The sequence below is a fragment of the Schistocerca piceifrons genome, chromosome 2, assembly GCF_021461385.2.
Source record: "Schistocerca piceifrons isolate TAMUIC-IGC-003096 chromosome 2, iqSchPice1.1, whole genome shotgun sequence".
In the NCBI taxonomy this organism is placed as follows: Eukaryota; Metazoa; Arthropoda; class Insecta; order Orthoptera; family Acrididae; genus Schistocerca; species Schistocerca piceifrons.
Window position 1 is genome coordinate 662,795,581 of NC_060139.1, and position 16,667 is coordinate 662,812,247.

The 16,667-nt window shown below is 43.2% G+C and overlaps 2 protein-coding genes across 2 annotated transcripts in view; both read right to left on the bottom strand.

Moving 5' to 3' along the window:
* LOC124777018 overlaps positions 1–16,667 on the bottom strand; it is a 123,832-nt gene that overhangs the window by 76,981 nt on the left and 30,184 nt on the right. The window lies entirely within an intron of this gene.
* Positions 6,413–16,667, bottom strand: part of LOC124775718 — a 35,381-nt gene continuing 25,126 nt past the window's right edge. The window contains exon 2 of the mRNA XM_047250544.1: positions 6,413–6,808. Within this exon, the coding sequence (XP_047106500.1) occupies positions 6,413–6,808 (396 nt within the window). The remainder of the gene's footprint in view (positions 6,809–16,667) is intronic.

Sequence of the window (16,667 nt, forward strand, 5' to 3'; positions counted from 1 at the left end):
CCATATTCCCGCCCTTACTAAATACTCCATTAACACGTCAGCCACCGATGTATAGTTGTACAATGCAGCAGTAATATAGGCTTTCTTTCTGTATTCCGACATAATTCTCGTAAAGTAGAGTTACTATAATGAACAAACATCAAAAAAAGTTTTGCATCACCTCGGTTCCGAGGGTTCCGGAATCTGTACAGAAAATTAGAATAGAGATCAACATAAACATCATTTCCTCCCTTTTTATTTGCTTATGAAAACCACACATTGCATGTTGTACCATCATACAGCGAGACCTTCAGAGGTGGTGGTCCAGATTGCTGTACAAGCCGGTACCTCTAATACCCAGTAGCATGTCCTCTTGCATTGACGCATGCCTGTATTCGTCGGGGCATACTGTCCACAAGTTCATCAAGGCACTGTTGGTCCAGACTGTCCCACTCCTGAACAGCGATTCGGCGTAGGTCCCTCTGAGTGGATAGTGGGTACCGTCGTCCATAAACAGTTCTTTTCAGTCTATCCCAGGCATGTTCGATAGGATTCATGCCTGGAGAACATGCTGGCTACTCCAGTCGAGCGATGTCGTTATCCTGAAGAAAGTCATTCACAAGGTGTGCATGATGGGAGCAAAAATTCCTTCTACTACAAGTGTACTTTACTAGCAGTTTGTGTATTCAAAGAATAGTTCACACGAAAGTAACATTATCTAACTGCTTTCTAGTCGACCGCTACTTGTTCGTGGGTATTACAACGTTGTCTTCATCCACATTACTAGAAAGTTTGTGGCTTTTGTAGGAGAGCACACATACCGCTCTATTGATAAAGAGGGTAAACTGAGAAAATGTATTGTATATTGCTTCCCGTGCGAGAAATTTCATACCCATTGGATCTTTAGTCTCAAGAGAAAACTTCAGTAGTTTTTTTTATTACAAACAAAATTACGCAGCGAAGGAAGAGTAGAGGGATCATCTACTCATTATACGTGAACACTCGTAGCAACACAGATTAAATCCTGCTTAGAAAATTAATGTAGAGGAAATGCAGCTTCTACAATTGTAGAGGGAGAATTTATCAGCTCTTTCGCAAATTACTATCCGATTGGACCAATTGTGTTTCTTTTCTGTTCGATTCTAACATCCCAAATACAATGAGATCATATGAGCACGACAGTAGCACTGATGAATAAAAAAGGGGATACGAATTGGACGTCACGTTCTTGAATTAACATTTTCGCATGGGGGCCTACATCTGAAGTAATTCGGAGAATTCAGTGCAGTTCTACTTAAGCCGTGCTAAATATAACACTGAATTCACAATGTTAGAAACGTCCTGATGAACTTGTGTCCTCAATGCAGGATTACGTATTTCATAAATTCGGTAGTTCAGCTGGAAAATAGCGTTTCTTGCAAGACTGCTTTGATTCTGTGGCATTGCTGTGACTGTTATTTTATCTAGAAGATACGTCATTTACATTTAGTTGTCAGCCATGTACGAGGAGATAACTGTTTATGAAAATGAACGACAAGTAAATGATCAGGCGTTAGATATTCGGGCTGATTGATATTCAGATTTTGCGAAACACAACAGGAACATATATCCATTTTTATTTCTGTAAAGTTTGTAAGTTTAAGACTGTTGACAAAGTGCTCACAAGTGCTTGTGAACGTATTTTTGAATGTGTAAATAAACATGACTATGTGTGGAAATTATATTCTCTGCAGCAATTTGAAAATTTAAAGGAATTTTCAGATTCGTCTGGATCTCAGAATTCCTTGCTGGCCGCAATTTCCCTGATGATAACAAAACGTAAAGAACTGTCATCTGTTGGTTATCTTCGCACTTGGAAAATTTCTGGAAAGAGGATACACCAACAGCTGACATCATACGCAATAAGTGTAACGACAAATAGGCAGTTATGTGGATAAGTAGTAGAAGGAACTTACATACAAGCGGTGGAACGCATATAGTCACATGCTCGTGTTGGAATCTATGTCGTTTATGACTTTTGTACATTTCAGAAGTACTGACATACTGTAAGTCTGCAGATACATAGTCTCTCTCTCTCTCTCTCTCTCTCTCTCTCTCTCTCCACACACACACACACACACACACACACACACACACACACACACACACACTTTCTCTCTCTCTCTCTCTCTCTCCCTCTCTCTTGCTCTTACTTAGGCAAAAAACTACAAAAGAAAGCGAGTGAATAACTAATCACAATTTAAAGTGCAATGTATATGCGAGAAACAAAAAGATATGCTGCGGTTTACATATCTGTTGTTGTGATAAATGTTGGCGGTTAAAAAATGTTAAAGGTACCTGTTCGTTCCATTTTTTCATTTGTTTTCTGTATGCATCTATCTGTAAATGTATAATAGTCTCTGCATGGCACTGTGAACCTATGAGAGAGATCTTCATTCTCTGCTATGTACACATTGCTAGGAACATTCATCTACCATCACATAGCCGTCAGGCACACTTGTCAACCAAATTACTGAATCATAATCAAACTAGTCTGTGATTTCATTATTGATTTTGTTGTTTCTATATTCCAACATAATAGGTTGGTAACATAGATCTGCAGACCAACACCGACAACGATAGTTCAGGTATACTTGCCGACGTCGCAAGCTGAAGATGAACAGATAGAGAAAGTGTATGAGGATATTGAAAGGGTAATGCAGTATGTAAAGGGGGACGAAAATCTAACAGTCATGGGCGACTGGAATGCAGTTGTAGGGGAAGGAGTAGAAGAAAAGGTTACAGGGGAATGTGGGCTTGGGACAAGGAATGAAGGAGGAGAAAGACTAATTGAGTTCTGTAACAAGTTTCAGCTAGTAATAGCGAATACCCTGTTCAAGAATCACAAGAGGAGGAGGTATACTTGGAAAAGGCCGGGAGATACGGGAAGATTTCAATTAGATTACATCATGGTCAGAAAGAGATTCCGAAATCAGATACTGGATTGTAAGGCGTACCCAGGAGCAGATATAGACTCAGATCACAATCTAGTAGTGATGAAGAGTAGGCTGAAGTTCAAGACATTAGTCAGGAAGAATCAATACGCAAAGAAGTCGGATACGGAAGTACTAAGGAATGACGAGATACGTTTGAAGTTCTCTAAGGCTATAGATACAGCAATAAGGAATAGCGCAGTAGGCAGTTCAGTTGAGGAGGAATGGACATCTCTAAAAAGGGCCATCACAGAAGTTGGGAAGGAAAACATAGGTACAAAGAAGGTAGCTGCGAAGAAACCATGGGTAACAGAAGAAATACTTCAGTTGATTGATGAAAGGAGGAAATACAAACATGTTCCGGGAAAATCAGGAATAGAGAAATACAAGTCGCTGAGGAATGAAATAAATAGGAAGTGCAGGGAAGCTAAGACGAAATGGCTGCAGGAAAAATGTGAAGACATCGAAAAAGATATGATTGTCGGAAGGACAGACTCAGCATACAGGAAGGTCAAAACAACCTTTGGTGACATTAAAAGCAACGGTGGTAACATTAAGAGTGCAACGGGAATTCCACTGTTAAATGCAGAGGAGAGAAAAAAATGGTTCAAATGGCTCTGAGCACTATGGGACTTAACATCTATGGTCGTCAGTCCCCTAGAACTTAGAACTACTTAAACCTAACTAACCTAAGGACAGCACACAACACCCAGCCATCACGAGGCAGAGAAAAGCAGAGGAGAGAGCAGATAGGTGGAAAGAATACATTGAAAGCCTCTATGAGGGTGAAAATTTGCCTGATGTGATAGAAGAAGAAACAGGAGTCGATTTAGAAGAGATAGGGACTCCAGTATTAGAATCGGAATTTAAAAGAGCTTTGGAGGACATACGGTCAAATAAGGCAGAGGGGATAGATAACATTCCATCAGAATTTCTAAAATCATTGGGGGAAGTGGCAACAAAACGACTATTCACGTTGGTGTGTAGAATATATGAGTCTGGCGATATACCACCTGACGTTCGGAAAAGCATCATCCACACAATTCCGAAGTCGGCAAGAGCTGACAAGTGCGAGAATTATCGCACAATCAGCTTAACAGCTCATGCATCGAAGCTGCTTACTAGAATAATATACAGAAGAATGGAAAAGAAAATTGAGAATGCGCTAGGTGACGATCAGTTTGGCTTTAGAAAAAGTAGAGGGGCGAGAGAGGCAATTCTGACGTTACGGCTAATAATGGAAGCAAGGCTAAAGAAAAATCAAGACACTTTCATAGGATTTGTCGACCTTGAAAAAGCGTTCGACAATATAAAATGGTGCAAGCTGTTCGAGATTCTGAAAAAAGTAGGTGTAAGCTATAGGGAGAGACGGGTCATATACAATATGTACAACAACCAAGAGGGAATAATAAGAGTGGAAGATCAAGAACGAAGTGCTCGTATTAAGAAGGGTGTAAGACAAGGCTGTAACCTTTCGCCCCTACTCTTCAATCTGTACATCGAGGAAGCAATGATGGAAATAAAAGAAAGGTTCAGGAGTGGAATTAAAATACAAGGTGAAAGGATATCAATGATACGATTGGCTGATGACATTGCTATCCTGAGTGAAAGTGAAGAAGAATTAAATGATCTGCTGAACGGAATGAACAGTCTAATGAGTAAACCGTATGGTTTGAGAGTAAATCGGAGAAAGACGAAGGTAATGAGAAGTAGCAGAAATGAGAACAGCGAGAAACTTAACATCAGGATTGATGGTCACGAAGTCAATGAAGTTAAGGAATTCTGCTACCTAGGCAGTAAAATAACCAATGACGGACGGAGCAAGGAGGACATCAAAAGCAGACTTGCTACGGCAAAAAAGGCATTTCTGGCCAAGAGAAGTCTACTAATATCAAATACCGGCCTTAATTTGAGGAAGAAATTTCTGAGGATGTACGTCTGGACTACAGCATTGTATGGTAGTGAAACATGGACTGTGGGAAAACCAGAACAGAAGAGAATCGAAGTATTTGAGATGTGGTGCTATAGACGAATGTTGAAAATTAGGTGGACTGATAAGGTAAGGAATGAGGAGGTGCTAGGCAGAATCGGAGAGGAATGGAATATGTGGAAAACACTGATAAGGAGAAGGGACAGGATGATAGGGCATCTGCTAAGGCATGAGGGAATGACTTCCATGGTACTAGAGGGTGCTGTAGAGCGCAAAAACTGTAGAGGAAGACAGAGATTGGAATACGTCAAGTAAATAATTGAGGACGTAGGTTGCAAGTGCTACTCTGAGATGAGGAGGTTAGCACAGGAAAGGAATTCGTGGCAGGCCGCATCACACCAGTCAGTAGACTGATGACCAAAAAAAAAAAAAAAAAACACAGATCTGGCCAAACTATACTAGCTTACTTACAGGAAGAAGAAATTGACTCAAACTGGAATAATCTGCTCCTCATTTTATTCCACCATGATTGATTTCAAACGTTCTAGTCTAATCATCAGAGGCACCTGCTCAGAATACAAACATTACAGTAATACTGTGCAATACATAATACAGTTACATTATGTATGGTGTATGTGCTAGAAAATATATTTATCTTTTCCATTCATGAGGGTAATTAATGGCAATTGCATTAATATCAAGAATGTAAACTGTGTAACTGATAAATGGACATAATAAGTGACAAGCCATTTTTGTAGAGTGATGTTTAACTTACATACTTAAGAAACCCTGATGGTGTTGGTAGTTTGTTTATACTTCTTATTTTACACCCATGGCATGGGTGAATTTGTCACCGCTTCCTAATTAATCCATATGATTGTGTTCCCCTTAGCCTCATTAATGACAGGAAGTTTTTATATATTCGCCAGTGGCCTTGCTGCAGTTATAACACTGATTCCCATCAGATCACCGAAAGTAAATGGCGTCGGGCTTGGGGAGCACTTGGATGAGTGACTATCCAGTTCTGCCTAGCGCTGTTGGCAAGGAGTACACTCAGCCATTGTGAGGCCAATTGAGGAGCCATTTGACTGAGAAATATAGGCTATGGTCGCGAAAACTGACAACGGATTGGAGACTGGTGTACTGACCACATGTCCCTCCAAATTCGCATCCAATGACGCCCAGTGGCTGAGGATACACGCTCGGTACGATTGGGTCTTCCGAGACCTGTTAAGATAGAGTTTAGAGTATAGTTTTACATACACTCCGATTAGCTGTTTTATACATAAGCTGCTGTGTGGATTACACGGCTCTAATATGCTGATAACATGCAGTTGCAAATTGTCTGAAGTTAGTGATAACACCTTTACTTTATTTTTTTGGATCAGAGCATCATGCAGGAGAGGTTTAAACATGAGGTGCTCTTAATTTGGCAATCACACGAAACAGTGTAGAGATCAACGTCTTGTATCGCTGGCTGCATGTTCAGTTTACATAGTGTAAATGTAATTTGCAACGCTTGGGATGGAGATTATAGTGCTCCCTTACTCTCAAGAATGGGGTTGATGAACCTCCAGTAGGATATGAGAGTGGGGTCGCTGTAAAGCCTAACGAGAGCCTCGCTGTAGTCGGCAGCGACACCTAGGCCGTCCATTATGGCGACGCCGCGCTGGTCGGTGGCAGTGGAGAGAGGAGCGTAGCAGACGCAGTACAGGGCCAGCATGGCGAGGCTGTCCATGTCGGCGAGCAGCTTGTGGAGGGGGTAGGCGTCCGCGTGGCGCTGCAGCCCCAGCGCCCGCAGGGCGGCGCTCAGGGCGCTGTGGTACTCCAGCAGCAGGTCGGACAGGTGGTGGCGGTGCACCTGCTCGCTGGCGTTGCCGTACAGGAAGAACACCAGGTCGCGTGCGGGGCTCGCTAGGTGCGACACCTGCAACAGCGCGACGCCTCGCCGACTTGCTTCCGGAAGTGCAGATCTTATGGTTTGGAAGCAGTGAACAAGTACAGAGGAATACGTTCAACGAATGCTTCTTTACAGGGTCGGTGTTTCTGTGCATAGACTGGGAATGACAGAAATTGTTTCACTTTCGGTGCTTAAGATTTATTTCAAGAGAATGTGTGAGTTTATTAGAAAGAGACAAGTGTTGTAGTGCCCAAACTGAGACCCGGCTAAACACCAGGGGCAGCAATCAGAAGTGACGTGGGTATGGCGGCAAGTGAGTGTTGAGCAAGCTAGCAGAATGAATCGCTGACTCTTTGGTGGAAACAGCGCGGACAGTGACCAACACTTCACTCGCAAATGACTGCCAATCATCTTTTATACTTAAAGGGACAGTAGTGTAACAAACACCCCAAGAAACCCGAAAACCCAAATAAGAATGTCATGATAATTTAAAGTAGGGAACAATGTTATCCTGACAGGTATGACAACTTTGACAATAATATAACACCTAAAAATTTTGATGAACACCAATTTCAAGTATGTCATGATATAAAGCTGGAAAGAAAGTAAGGTTATTTTTAATTAGCTTTCAAACATCTTAGTAATAACTGCAAATCAGTACGACGAAAGTTGAGTCCAAAGTAATATGACGGTCAGAGATAACATTAATTGTGAAAGAGAGTTGAGAGTTGTAAGCTCGCCGAGAAGGAAATTCAATGCGTCTACAATGCTCGATCATGGAAAAGTTAATCGCTTGCTAGTTTCCTTGCTATCAAGTTGAGAGAGAGCACCGTTTGTTACAGTACTACAAACGGAACGCTACGAGATTGTTCCTTTTTTTTTTTTTAAAAAAAAAGTAATATTGTGTGATAGGGATGCGCGGCATTTGTTCTCAGTTATTCTGACTTGAGAACTTGAACTGAAGTGATATTCTGATAGTTCGAATGGCTCTGAGCACTATGGGACTCAACTGCTGAGGTCATTAGTCCCCTAGAACTTAGAACTAGTTAAACCCAACTAACCTAAGGACATCACAAACATCCATGCCCGAGGCAGGATTCGAACCTGCGACCGTAGCGGTCTTGCGGTTCCAGACTGAAGCGCCTTTAACCGCACGGCCACTTCGGCCGGCGATATTCTGATAGTGTACGACGAGTTAATGAACTCTAATTATTGGAGATATTATTGTTGGACTCAACCTACATCAAAGTGAACAGTTACACGAAGAATGGATGAGCGCCCATAAACCCCAACGAAGAATGGACATTGTATCGAAGACTGCAATACCTGTTTAGCCTTGAGTAGGAAACATTAATACGACCACACGAAGATAATACAAATAAGCCGATTGTAAAAGTTGTAATTGTCACGATCATCGAATTGAAAAGAATAGTAATTGATCTGATTCATCGGTGTGTGTGTGGTGTGATGATTATAAACTAAGTGCTAAGAAGGAACAATAAAATTGTTCGTCAGTAATGGAAATCTCACGTGTTGCTTCCATCATTAATTGAACTGTGTGATAGTTGATAATCAAAATTAATTAACTGTGAACATTCTAATTGAAAGAGTGACTTGATTAACATTGAGGACTGAAAGTAGTGTTTTGCCGAAATAATATCACAAAGCACGGAAGCAAGATAGTGTTATAGATTATCTCTGGATTTGCGTCGTGCCATAGTGAACAATTCTGTCTAGCAACGTAACAACAACTACTGATAGCCAACTGCAAATGAATTTTTCCTCGCTTCGATGGAGTGAAACGACGCCGTTGATGAATGATTCACTCAATACTGCAATAACTAACTAACCGGGCGTAGCCAATCATCATAAAACCATAACAGACAATTAAAATCAGCGGGTCGCATCGCTGAGATGACTGTGCGGACTCGCAAACGAACTTTCATACATTACGCGAGGTACAATTTTCTTTAGAGATTTTCAGATGCTGTTCCACGTTATCCGACGGGGACAACCATCACTGCGCGTCGCGAATCCATTCCACCGACCGAGCTGTAGCAGTAGCGGCTCAACATTAACAGCGACAACAAATGGGGGGAGGGGACGTCACAGTAGGCAAGAATGAGGCTCTCTGCAGAAGGTAACAGCAGGTCCCCATTGCTTCCACCACATGAAACGAATCAGATCAACAGGCCTTCTTTTTATAAACTGTGATATGACGCCATTTTAGGTAGAGGAATCAAAGATTCTCAGGTTATATTCTGTGCTGGAACGCACAGTGCTTGCGTTCTTTTTATTTCCTTTTCATTTTACTCTTTACCATTTCATTAGTAAATGAAGGGGAATATGTAGAAATGTATGCAAGGAAACGAAAGGAGATTTTAAAGTTTCTTATGTTTTTAAAATATGTAACGAGTCTAGATTGTCAGCTCATTCTACCAGATGAAGGAAGCGACCACTGGAAACACTATGAATTAACAGAGTGTAGGAAAGAGTTACAATATTTGCAAATAAATTGCAGTTCCAGATCCACAGACACAGTCGATACTTGGTACAGGGAGACATTTCAAAAGAATCACACAGAACAATGAAAATCTCAAAATACACACACATATATATATACACTGTATGTGAACCCCTGCAGTGGTTCAGGACAGTCGAACAAAGAGGCAATGGTGAGGACCTGTGTCGCACCCAAGGAATCCATGAGACAGCATTAAATTAATGTCCACTTATTGTTGAGAGTTTTACATTCAGTCTCCTTCCCGTTATAGGAATGCACTGCCTGGTGGATCAGCACCCATTGTGAAATCTGCATTTGTAGCCTCTGGTGTTGCCTGCAGTCAGTTCTGCTGCCTCTAGCAGGGTGGAGCGGCAGCCGGCGTGTCTCCATGGCATACTGTGACTCTGGGTGTCCGATCAGTGCTCTCGTCGAGTGTAGTTGCGCTAAGGCTTGCCCCCAAAAATCTGTATGCCCCTGACGATGCTTATCGTGATAGTGAGCAGGTAGAAGTCCCAACTCAGACACAGATTACAGCCCAAGAGACAGTCCCAATGTATAACTGGTAAGGTGGTACAAGCACTGCCAAGGAGTGGTGGCACCAAGCACCCTACTCCATAAACGAACAGCTTGCAGTCTGGCACGTTAGTTCTATATCCATGGAAGATCTGCCTAGTCCACACCTGCAGTTAGTCACTGTTGTGACTAGCAGGAATGGCAGCTCAACCAAATGGCTGCAGTAGAAGTGTACTACAAACTTGCAACAGCTGGCAACACTTCGTTGTATGTCAACAGATCATCCAGCAATTAATGGAGCTGGTCTTCCATCACTGATAAGAATGGTATGGCCAGAGTCTGACCCTGAGTGGAAGGAATTGGGGGGGGGGGTGGCTGTTTATGTAAGTCAAAATGACATTACTTCTCCATATTGGTGACTGAATTTGCTCCAGTTCTGTGCTAGACTAATGTTTAGTTTCAGAGCTTCGAAGCATTCGTTTATGCGAGGTTTTACATCTGACAGGCGTTCTTGCATAGTCTTTAGATGCAGCTAAACCATGTTGCTCTGTTAATGGAATGTCACTCAGCCTCCTTTGCACTGATGTAATGATTCTCAATCAGGGACTCCTAAGGCTACCTCCTACACAGTCTGTGCCATTGTGCTCCTTGCTTGTTTGAGCTAAGGTACCCCCGAGTATCTGTACTCGTTACGCAACTATTGGATACCGTGCAAGTATGCTACGCTTGCATGTCGTTCGAGGCAGCTCAATAATTTTATTCGTCACTCTAATACTTCCTGTGGAACATTCCCCATCCTTTACGAAATTCGTCTCGAATGTATGCACCCAGACTCTCTCTCTTACTAACTGATATACTTGTGGACACCTTCATCATTAATTTATCCATCTTTGGGTGTCTTTTCCCTCCAGTTACAGCAAAACATAATCCCTTACATATGATTCCTCAGTCTATTGAACTGACTCCCAGACGGCTCTTCCCAGATGGTAGGAAACAGATAATTGACGCACAGGTAATTCAGGATGTCATTCAGTCTTCCACTTACAAAAAACGCAAATTACACAAATGCCGACCAGAATCGCTACAGTGCCTGTGGCTGAAATGCTTACACACATAAAATGGTTACGCTATCCCTCTCGATAGTGCTTGATTTGTTGCAACATCTGTTCTGTGACAAGCTGAACCTTCTGTGACGCTCTAAATTTATCTGAATTAGCTGGGTTTAAGGTATAGGCCAAATAAGTCCAACTGCTAACTGGTGGTATATCCAATGGCTTCTCTGGGCAAAACAGCAAAAGGTGTGTCAGTTGGATCATTGTTGTTCTTGTAATGACGGCTGAAAGGCAGAAGGTTGTTCTGTCTATGTCATAAACCATACCACGAAGTAAGATGCCACTGACATTTCGTTCCATCTTTGTCACACCCTGTGGCTTCCCCTTCACATGATAATTCAGAATTGTAGCCTCTGGAATGAATAGCAAATAAATCCATTGTCAGCTTTTTCTCTGAAAACGATACTCTGCTGCATCGGATTTCCCTATGAACAACTCCACCTCACATGCCTATGTGTCAGTTGGGACTACCTTGATTGAACAGATCACGATTCTCTCTTGCTAACAATCCCATAGGTCTTCCAAGGACATTAGAGCTTAAGTTTCCCTGATTTCTGAGACAATTAGCACTTCACTGGTTCACCCCTATGCCCACTTTCCCACAGTGCCCCATTTCACCAGGTAAGGGTACACAACAAAACTTTGACACTGTTCATTCAAGCCTACTACTGGAAAACAAGCATGCCGTCTTGTATCACCCAGAGTGTCTTTGACTACTGAGCTTTGATGAGACAATGCCAACTACTTTGTTTTTTAAAAGCTTCTTCCATTGTTTGATGTATTCTTCCATATCCTTTGAATATATCGTCGAGGTAGACCATACACTCTTTTAGGTTTCAGTCCCCAACGCATTTTTCTCAGTCCCCAAAGCACTCCATTCAAAAGTCTCTGAAATGCACCCTGTTCATCCTTCAGCCCAAACAGCATTCTAAAATACTCGTAAAGCCCCCATAGCATCGTAAAGGCTGTCTTCAGCTAGTCTTCTGGAACTCCTTCAAGCTGGTGGTAGCCACTCTTCGAAGCCATAGTTCAAAAGTATCTACATTGACCCAAATTGTCGACTGTTCCCATATCTCTTGGAAGCATCCAATGAGTTTTTGGGCTCAGTGACAGTGCTCGCGCCCTATAGAATATTACTGTGTTCAATGATTCCGTGAGCTAACTGCTGGTCAGTGAATTCCTCCACCAATGGTTGTAGATGCTTTGGGACCTGTGTAGCTTCCTACGCTCTGGAGTATTGCTTGCTGTCAGTATCCTGTGTTGTGTGATAGGCGTAATTGGTAATGGACCTGTTGGATTGAACAAAGCTGTGAATCTAAGGAATAAAGCTTCCATGTTTTCCCTATCATTCCTTTGCAAAAGGTCTATCATTATCATCTTCCTCTAAGACACTGAAACTGGCAACCATTGGGCCTTTTATGGACTAACCTCGTCAATGCCAAGATTGTCTAAACTCACTGGAACCACTCCATCGATATCTGTAAGACGCACTATGCTCCTGCACATCATACAACGAGACTTATCCAGTTTATCGTTGTAGTTTAGTGGTCCCACTATGCACAACAACTCTCTTCGGAAGCCCATACCTGCACTAACCTAGATCAATTTCCCTATACCTACTGGTATGTTATCCCACACATTAACATTTAGGGCATCTATATGTAATTTAGCTGGCAGCATCTTCATGACAGGCGCATCTTATGACATTGTTTCACTAGCAGTCCTCTCACACAGCGGAAACAAAGTTACACCAAGATGGATCATACACAGTGAAAGATCAACTATAGCGCGATTTTTGTCCAGAAAATCAAATTCAAGAATTACACAGTACCCCTTACCGACGTGAGGCAACACTCCATATGCACATTAAAACCCGTAGCCCCCAATGCTAAGGGTGACCAGTGCTGTTTCCAATGATTCCCCCTCATTATCACCCATTCAATATAACCTATACTGTGGAGACTGAAGTCTCTTCTTGCCCAAGAGGTCCAGTCTAGCAACGACACATACGCACCTGTGTCCAAGAATTTATGTTCCTCATTATTTACAGCCCCAAGCAAGCAGTAATCTGGCTTTGCACACGTCCTTGCAGTGTGCCGTTTTATTGGAAACAACCTTAAACGGTTAAGGCACTCCCACGTGCATCTGAAGAATGCTTCCTTGATTCAATTTATCCTGCTTCCTACTCTTGAAATCACATGCCCTATGCCCAACCTCACTACACTCAAAACTCTGGTGACATTAAATCTTACGTGGCCAACCTGTCCATATCTGTAACGTTTGACATCAGAGCAGAAGACACCATGGTCACTTAGTTTCTGAGTCACAATACCGGATCTCTTCCAGCTGCATGGAAACCCTGAGACCGAAGTATAAATGACTACCATATTCCATCCTCACTCGCCGCGACTTATCCCACGCAATATTCCTTGCAAATACGTCCAAGGCTCTATTCTTCGCTTCCTGCAACAGCACTCTATCTGCCTCTTCAATCAGTGTCACTTTGTATGGGCACGAGTTCACTTTACGAATTCTGTCACAGAATGCTTCTACCCACTCATTGTGCTTATGCGTTAATTCAATGAGTTCTTTCCTGGAAAACCTAACACTACTCTGCTTACGATATCTCTAGACGAGCCCTTCAGCCAGCTGATAAAATGTCTGTGCCTTACTAAGGTCTTCATGATACATGACATACGTTTAAGCGTCACCCACCAATCGTAATTAAGGCAGACAAAGACGTGTTTTATTGGACCAGTTACCTAACTTAGCTGCTGGCTCCATAGTATCAAGAAAGCCCTACACACTCTCGGATGTCTTTCCAGAAAACGCCATAATGAGACTGGCTGCCATAGAATCAGTAGTCGGGAGTGGTGTGTTCGCTAAGGTCTTGGTGTCCCCTCCCTGGGATTACTTGTGCCCACCCATTTTTCAACACCTCCAGTTCCTTCTGCAACTTCTCATTAGCCCTGTTTTGTTCCACTTTATCCTGAAGTAACGTGGCTACCTGACTCTTCAGAACTTCAGTGGCTTCGCTTAAAGATTCTGCACGCGTTTCTGGTCGTTGTGCAACCTACATTCTGAATTATGCTATAGAATAAACGAGAACCAATGCATTGATCCTACACCAATAAGCAAAACATTTCCACTAATCTACCCCGTGTATCAAGGCCCAGTGAGACACTGCTCTGCTAAGCTTTGTGGCCGAACCTCCTTCTTACTGGCACTCTCGCAGTACACGATAATACATGCTCCGACAAATTACAATGTTAGTAGGTCATAAATGAACCACTAATTTACGAAAAGTCTCTGATCATTTTTTAAATAAATCCACTTTAATGTGAAGAAGGAATCTTAATGCTTCCAGACATACTTTATGAAAGGACGCTTTTCCCATTGCTCCAATACTGCGATTAGACCATATGAAAAATGTATTTATTTAAGAAAGGCCTCTTATCACGTGTAAGGGGTTTTTCGTAACTAAAAGCGTTGTGGCTACACTGGGAAACAGCTGTTTTTTGTTAATTTTATCCTGTTGTGTTGGTCGCATTTGTTCTCTTCCACAGATTCCTGAGCACTCTCTTCCCAAATGGTTCAAATGGCTCTGGGCACTATGGGACTTAACATCTGAGGTCATCAGCCCCTAGAACTTAGAACCTGCGACCGTAGCAGTCGCGCGGTTCCAGACTGAAGCGCCTGGAACCGCTCGGTCACCGCGGCCGGCCTTTCTTCTCATTTACACTGTGTCAGTGCAAAGCAAGTTTCACTTTAATTCTGTGTGAAATATTGTTTATAAAGTGTTCTGTTGTATTAGTGAATTGAACAGTGTCAGATAGTGAGGGTGAAAGTGCGAATGAAGCTGATTTAGAAGTTAAGTGAAACGAGTAAAAAGTGCGTTCGTAGGCCTACGAGCTACAAAATCACTCGAATAAAGAAAGAAAGAATTCACGGACATGAATATGTTAACTACAAAGGAAACATTGTGTAAGCCTGGGAAACAGGAATGCCTTGCTTGTAATAAGATTTATATTCTAATTAAATAGCCTACGTTTGACATGATTCTACTAGTACTGTAGGCTAATTTAATTTTTTTTTCAGCTCCAGACTGAAATGTTTCAATAAAATAATTGAATATAATCAAATTGAAATCCAACACGAAAGTGAAGATTTCAACAGCAAAGACAAACAAAAGCAGTTTTTCTGTCCTTAATAGAAGCTCTTCCTGTGAAGACCAATCGTCCTTGGCTTAGTCCTACGGAAGGTAATGGGGAAGTTGAACTGCAACGCAGCCCCAGTCACTCTAAGTATCATGCAAGTTCATTTAATTTTTCTCATAGTGGTTGGACAATCAGAAGTAAGGTATATAAAAAAGCATTTTAAGTGTTCTGGCATATCGACAAGCGCCGGCACGAAGATGAAGAACGCAAGAGCAGAGAAGGCTGTGAGACGACGTCAGCCAATAGCCCGCTGACTATGACTGCATCACGAGAGGAGCGGCCTGTACAAGAAGAGAATATAAGGGCCGCCCCTGCCAGCTTCGGCCGCACGGTACCAGACCGGCACTAGAGAGCACTACGATAGCAGTTATTAGTGATCCATATCCATTGCTTGTATATAGTATATAGAGAAAGACACTGACTGCATGTCACCCATCGCTTGCGACACGTTCTTGTAATACAAAGTTTAGTTTATCTTCTTCGTTGTAACAAAAACTATTAATGTTGAGCCGTAGTAAAATTTGCTGTTTTGAAGAGCGCGCCGCAGCGCGTGGTGTGAAGCAGTCGCCCTCCGTTTCTGGCGGTGGCGCCGCTGTGGCAATCGCAGCTTTGGTGTCTCCCTCTGGTGTGAAAGGGGAAAGGTTGCCTGTTCACGTGCGTTTAAGGGCCGCTATGAGCTCCTCACCTGACGCATCCACCAGCATCTCCGCCAGTACCGCCTCCTTCCCGTTACCCAGTGTGGCTTTCGGCCGCCCTTCTCTTCCGATGACCTTCTCCTTCACCTCACTCATCTCCTCTCCGAACAGCTTAATTCCCGTCGTTCCGCTATCTTCCTCTCCCTTGACCTTGAACGAGCCTATGACCGCGTGTGGCATTCCGGTCTCCTCTTCAAGCTCCAAACCTTCGTCCTTCCTATTAACTACGTCCGTCTGATCGGCTCCTTTCTTTCCCACCGTCCTTCCTACGTCACCATCCACACCATGGATTCCTACACCTTTTTCCCCTCTGCCGGTGTGCCCCAGAGTTCCGTCCTCTCCTCTCTTCTGTACCTCTTGTACACGGCGGACATGCCGCCGCCTTCACCCCCCATTCACCTTCTCCAGTACGCCGATGACACTGCCTTCCTTGCCTTTGCCCCCACCCTGCAGCGCTCCCAACACCTTCTCCAATCTCATCTTGATTGGTTCACCGCTTGGTGCAACCAGTGGTTGCTTAAGGTCAATCCTGCCAAATCCCAGCGATCATAGTAGGCAAAACCACCCCTTCCTTCCGCCTCCTTGATTTCTACATCACCATCTATGGCCGTCCTATCGCCCTCACTCCCACCCTTAAGTACCTTGGTGTCACCCTCGACCGTCGCCTCTCCTGGACCCCCACCTCCGGACGATCCAAGCCAAGGCACGCTCCCGCCTCTGTCTCCTCAAACTCCTCTCCGGCCGAACTTGGGGTCTGGACCCCTCTACCACTCTCCATACCTGTCAATCCCTCATTCGCCCTATCCTTTGCTACGCCCACACTGCCTGGATCTCCGCTCCCCCTAC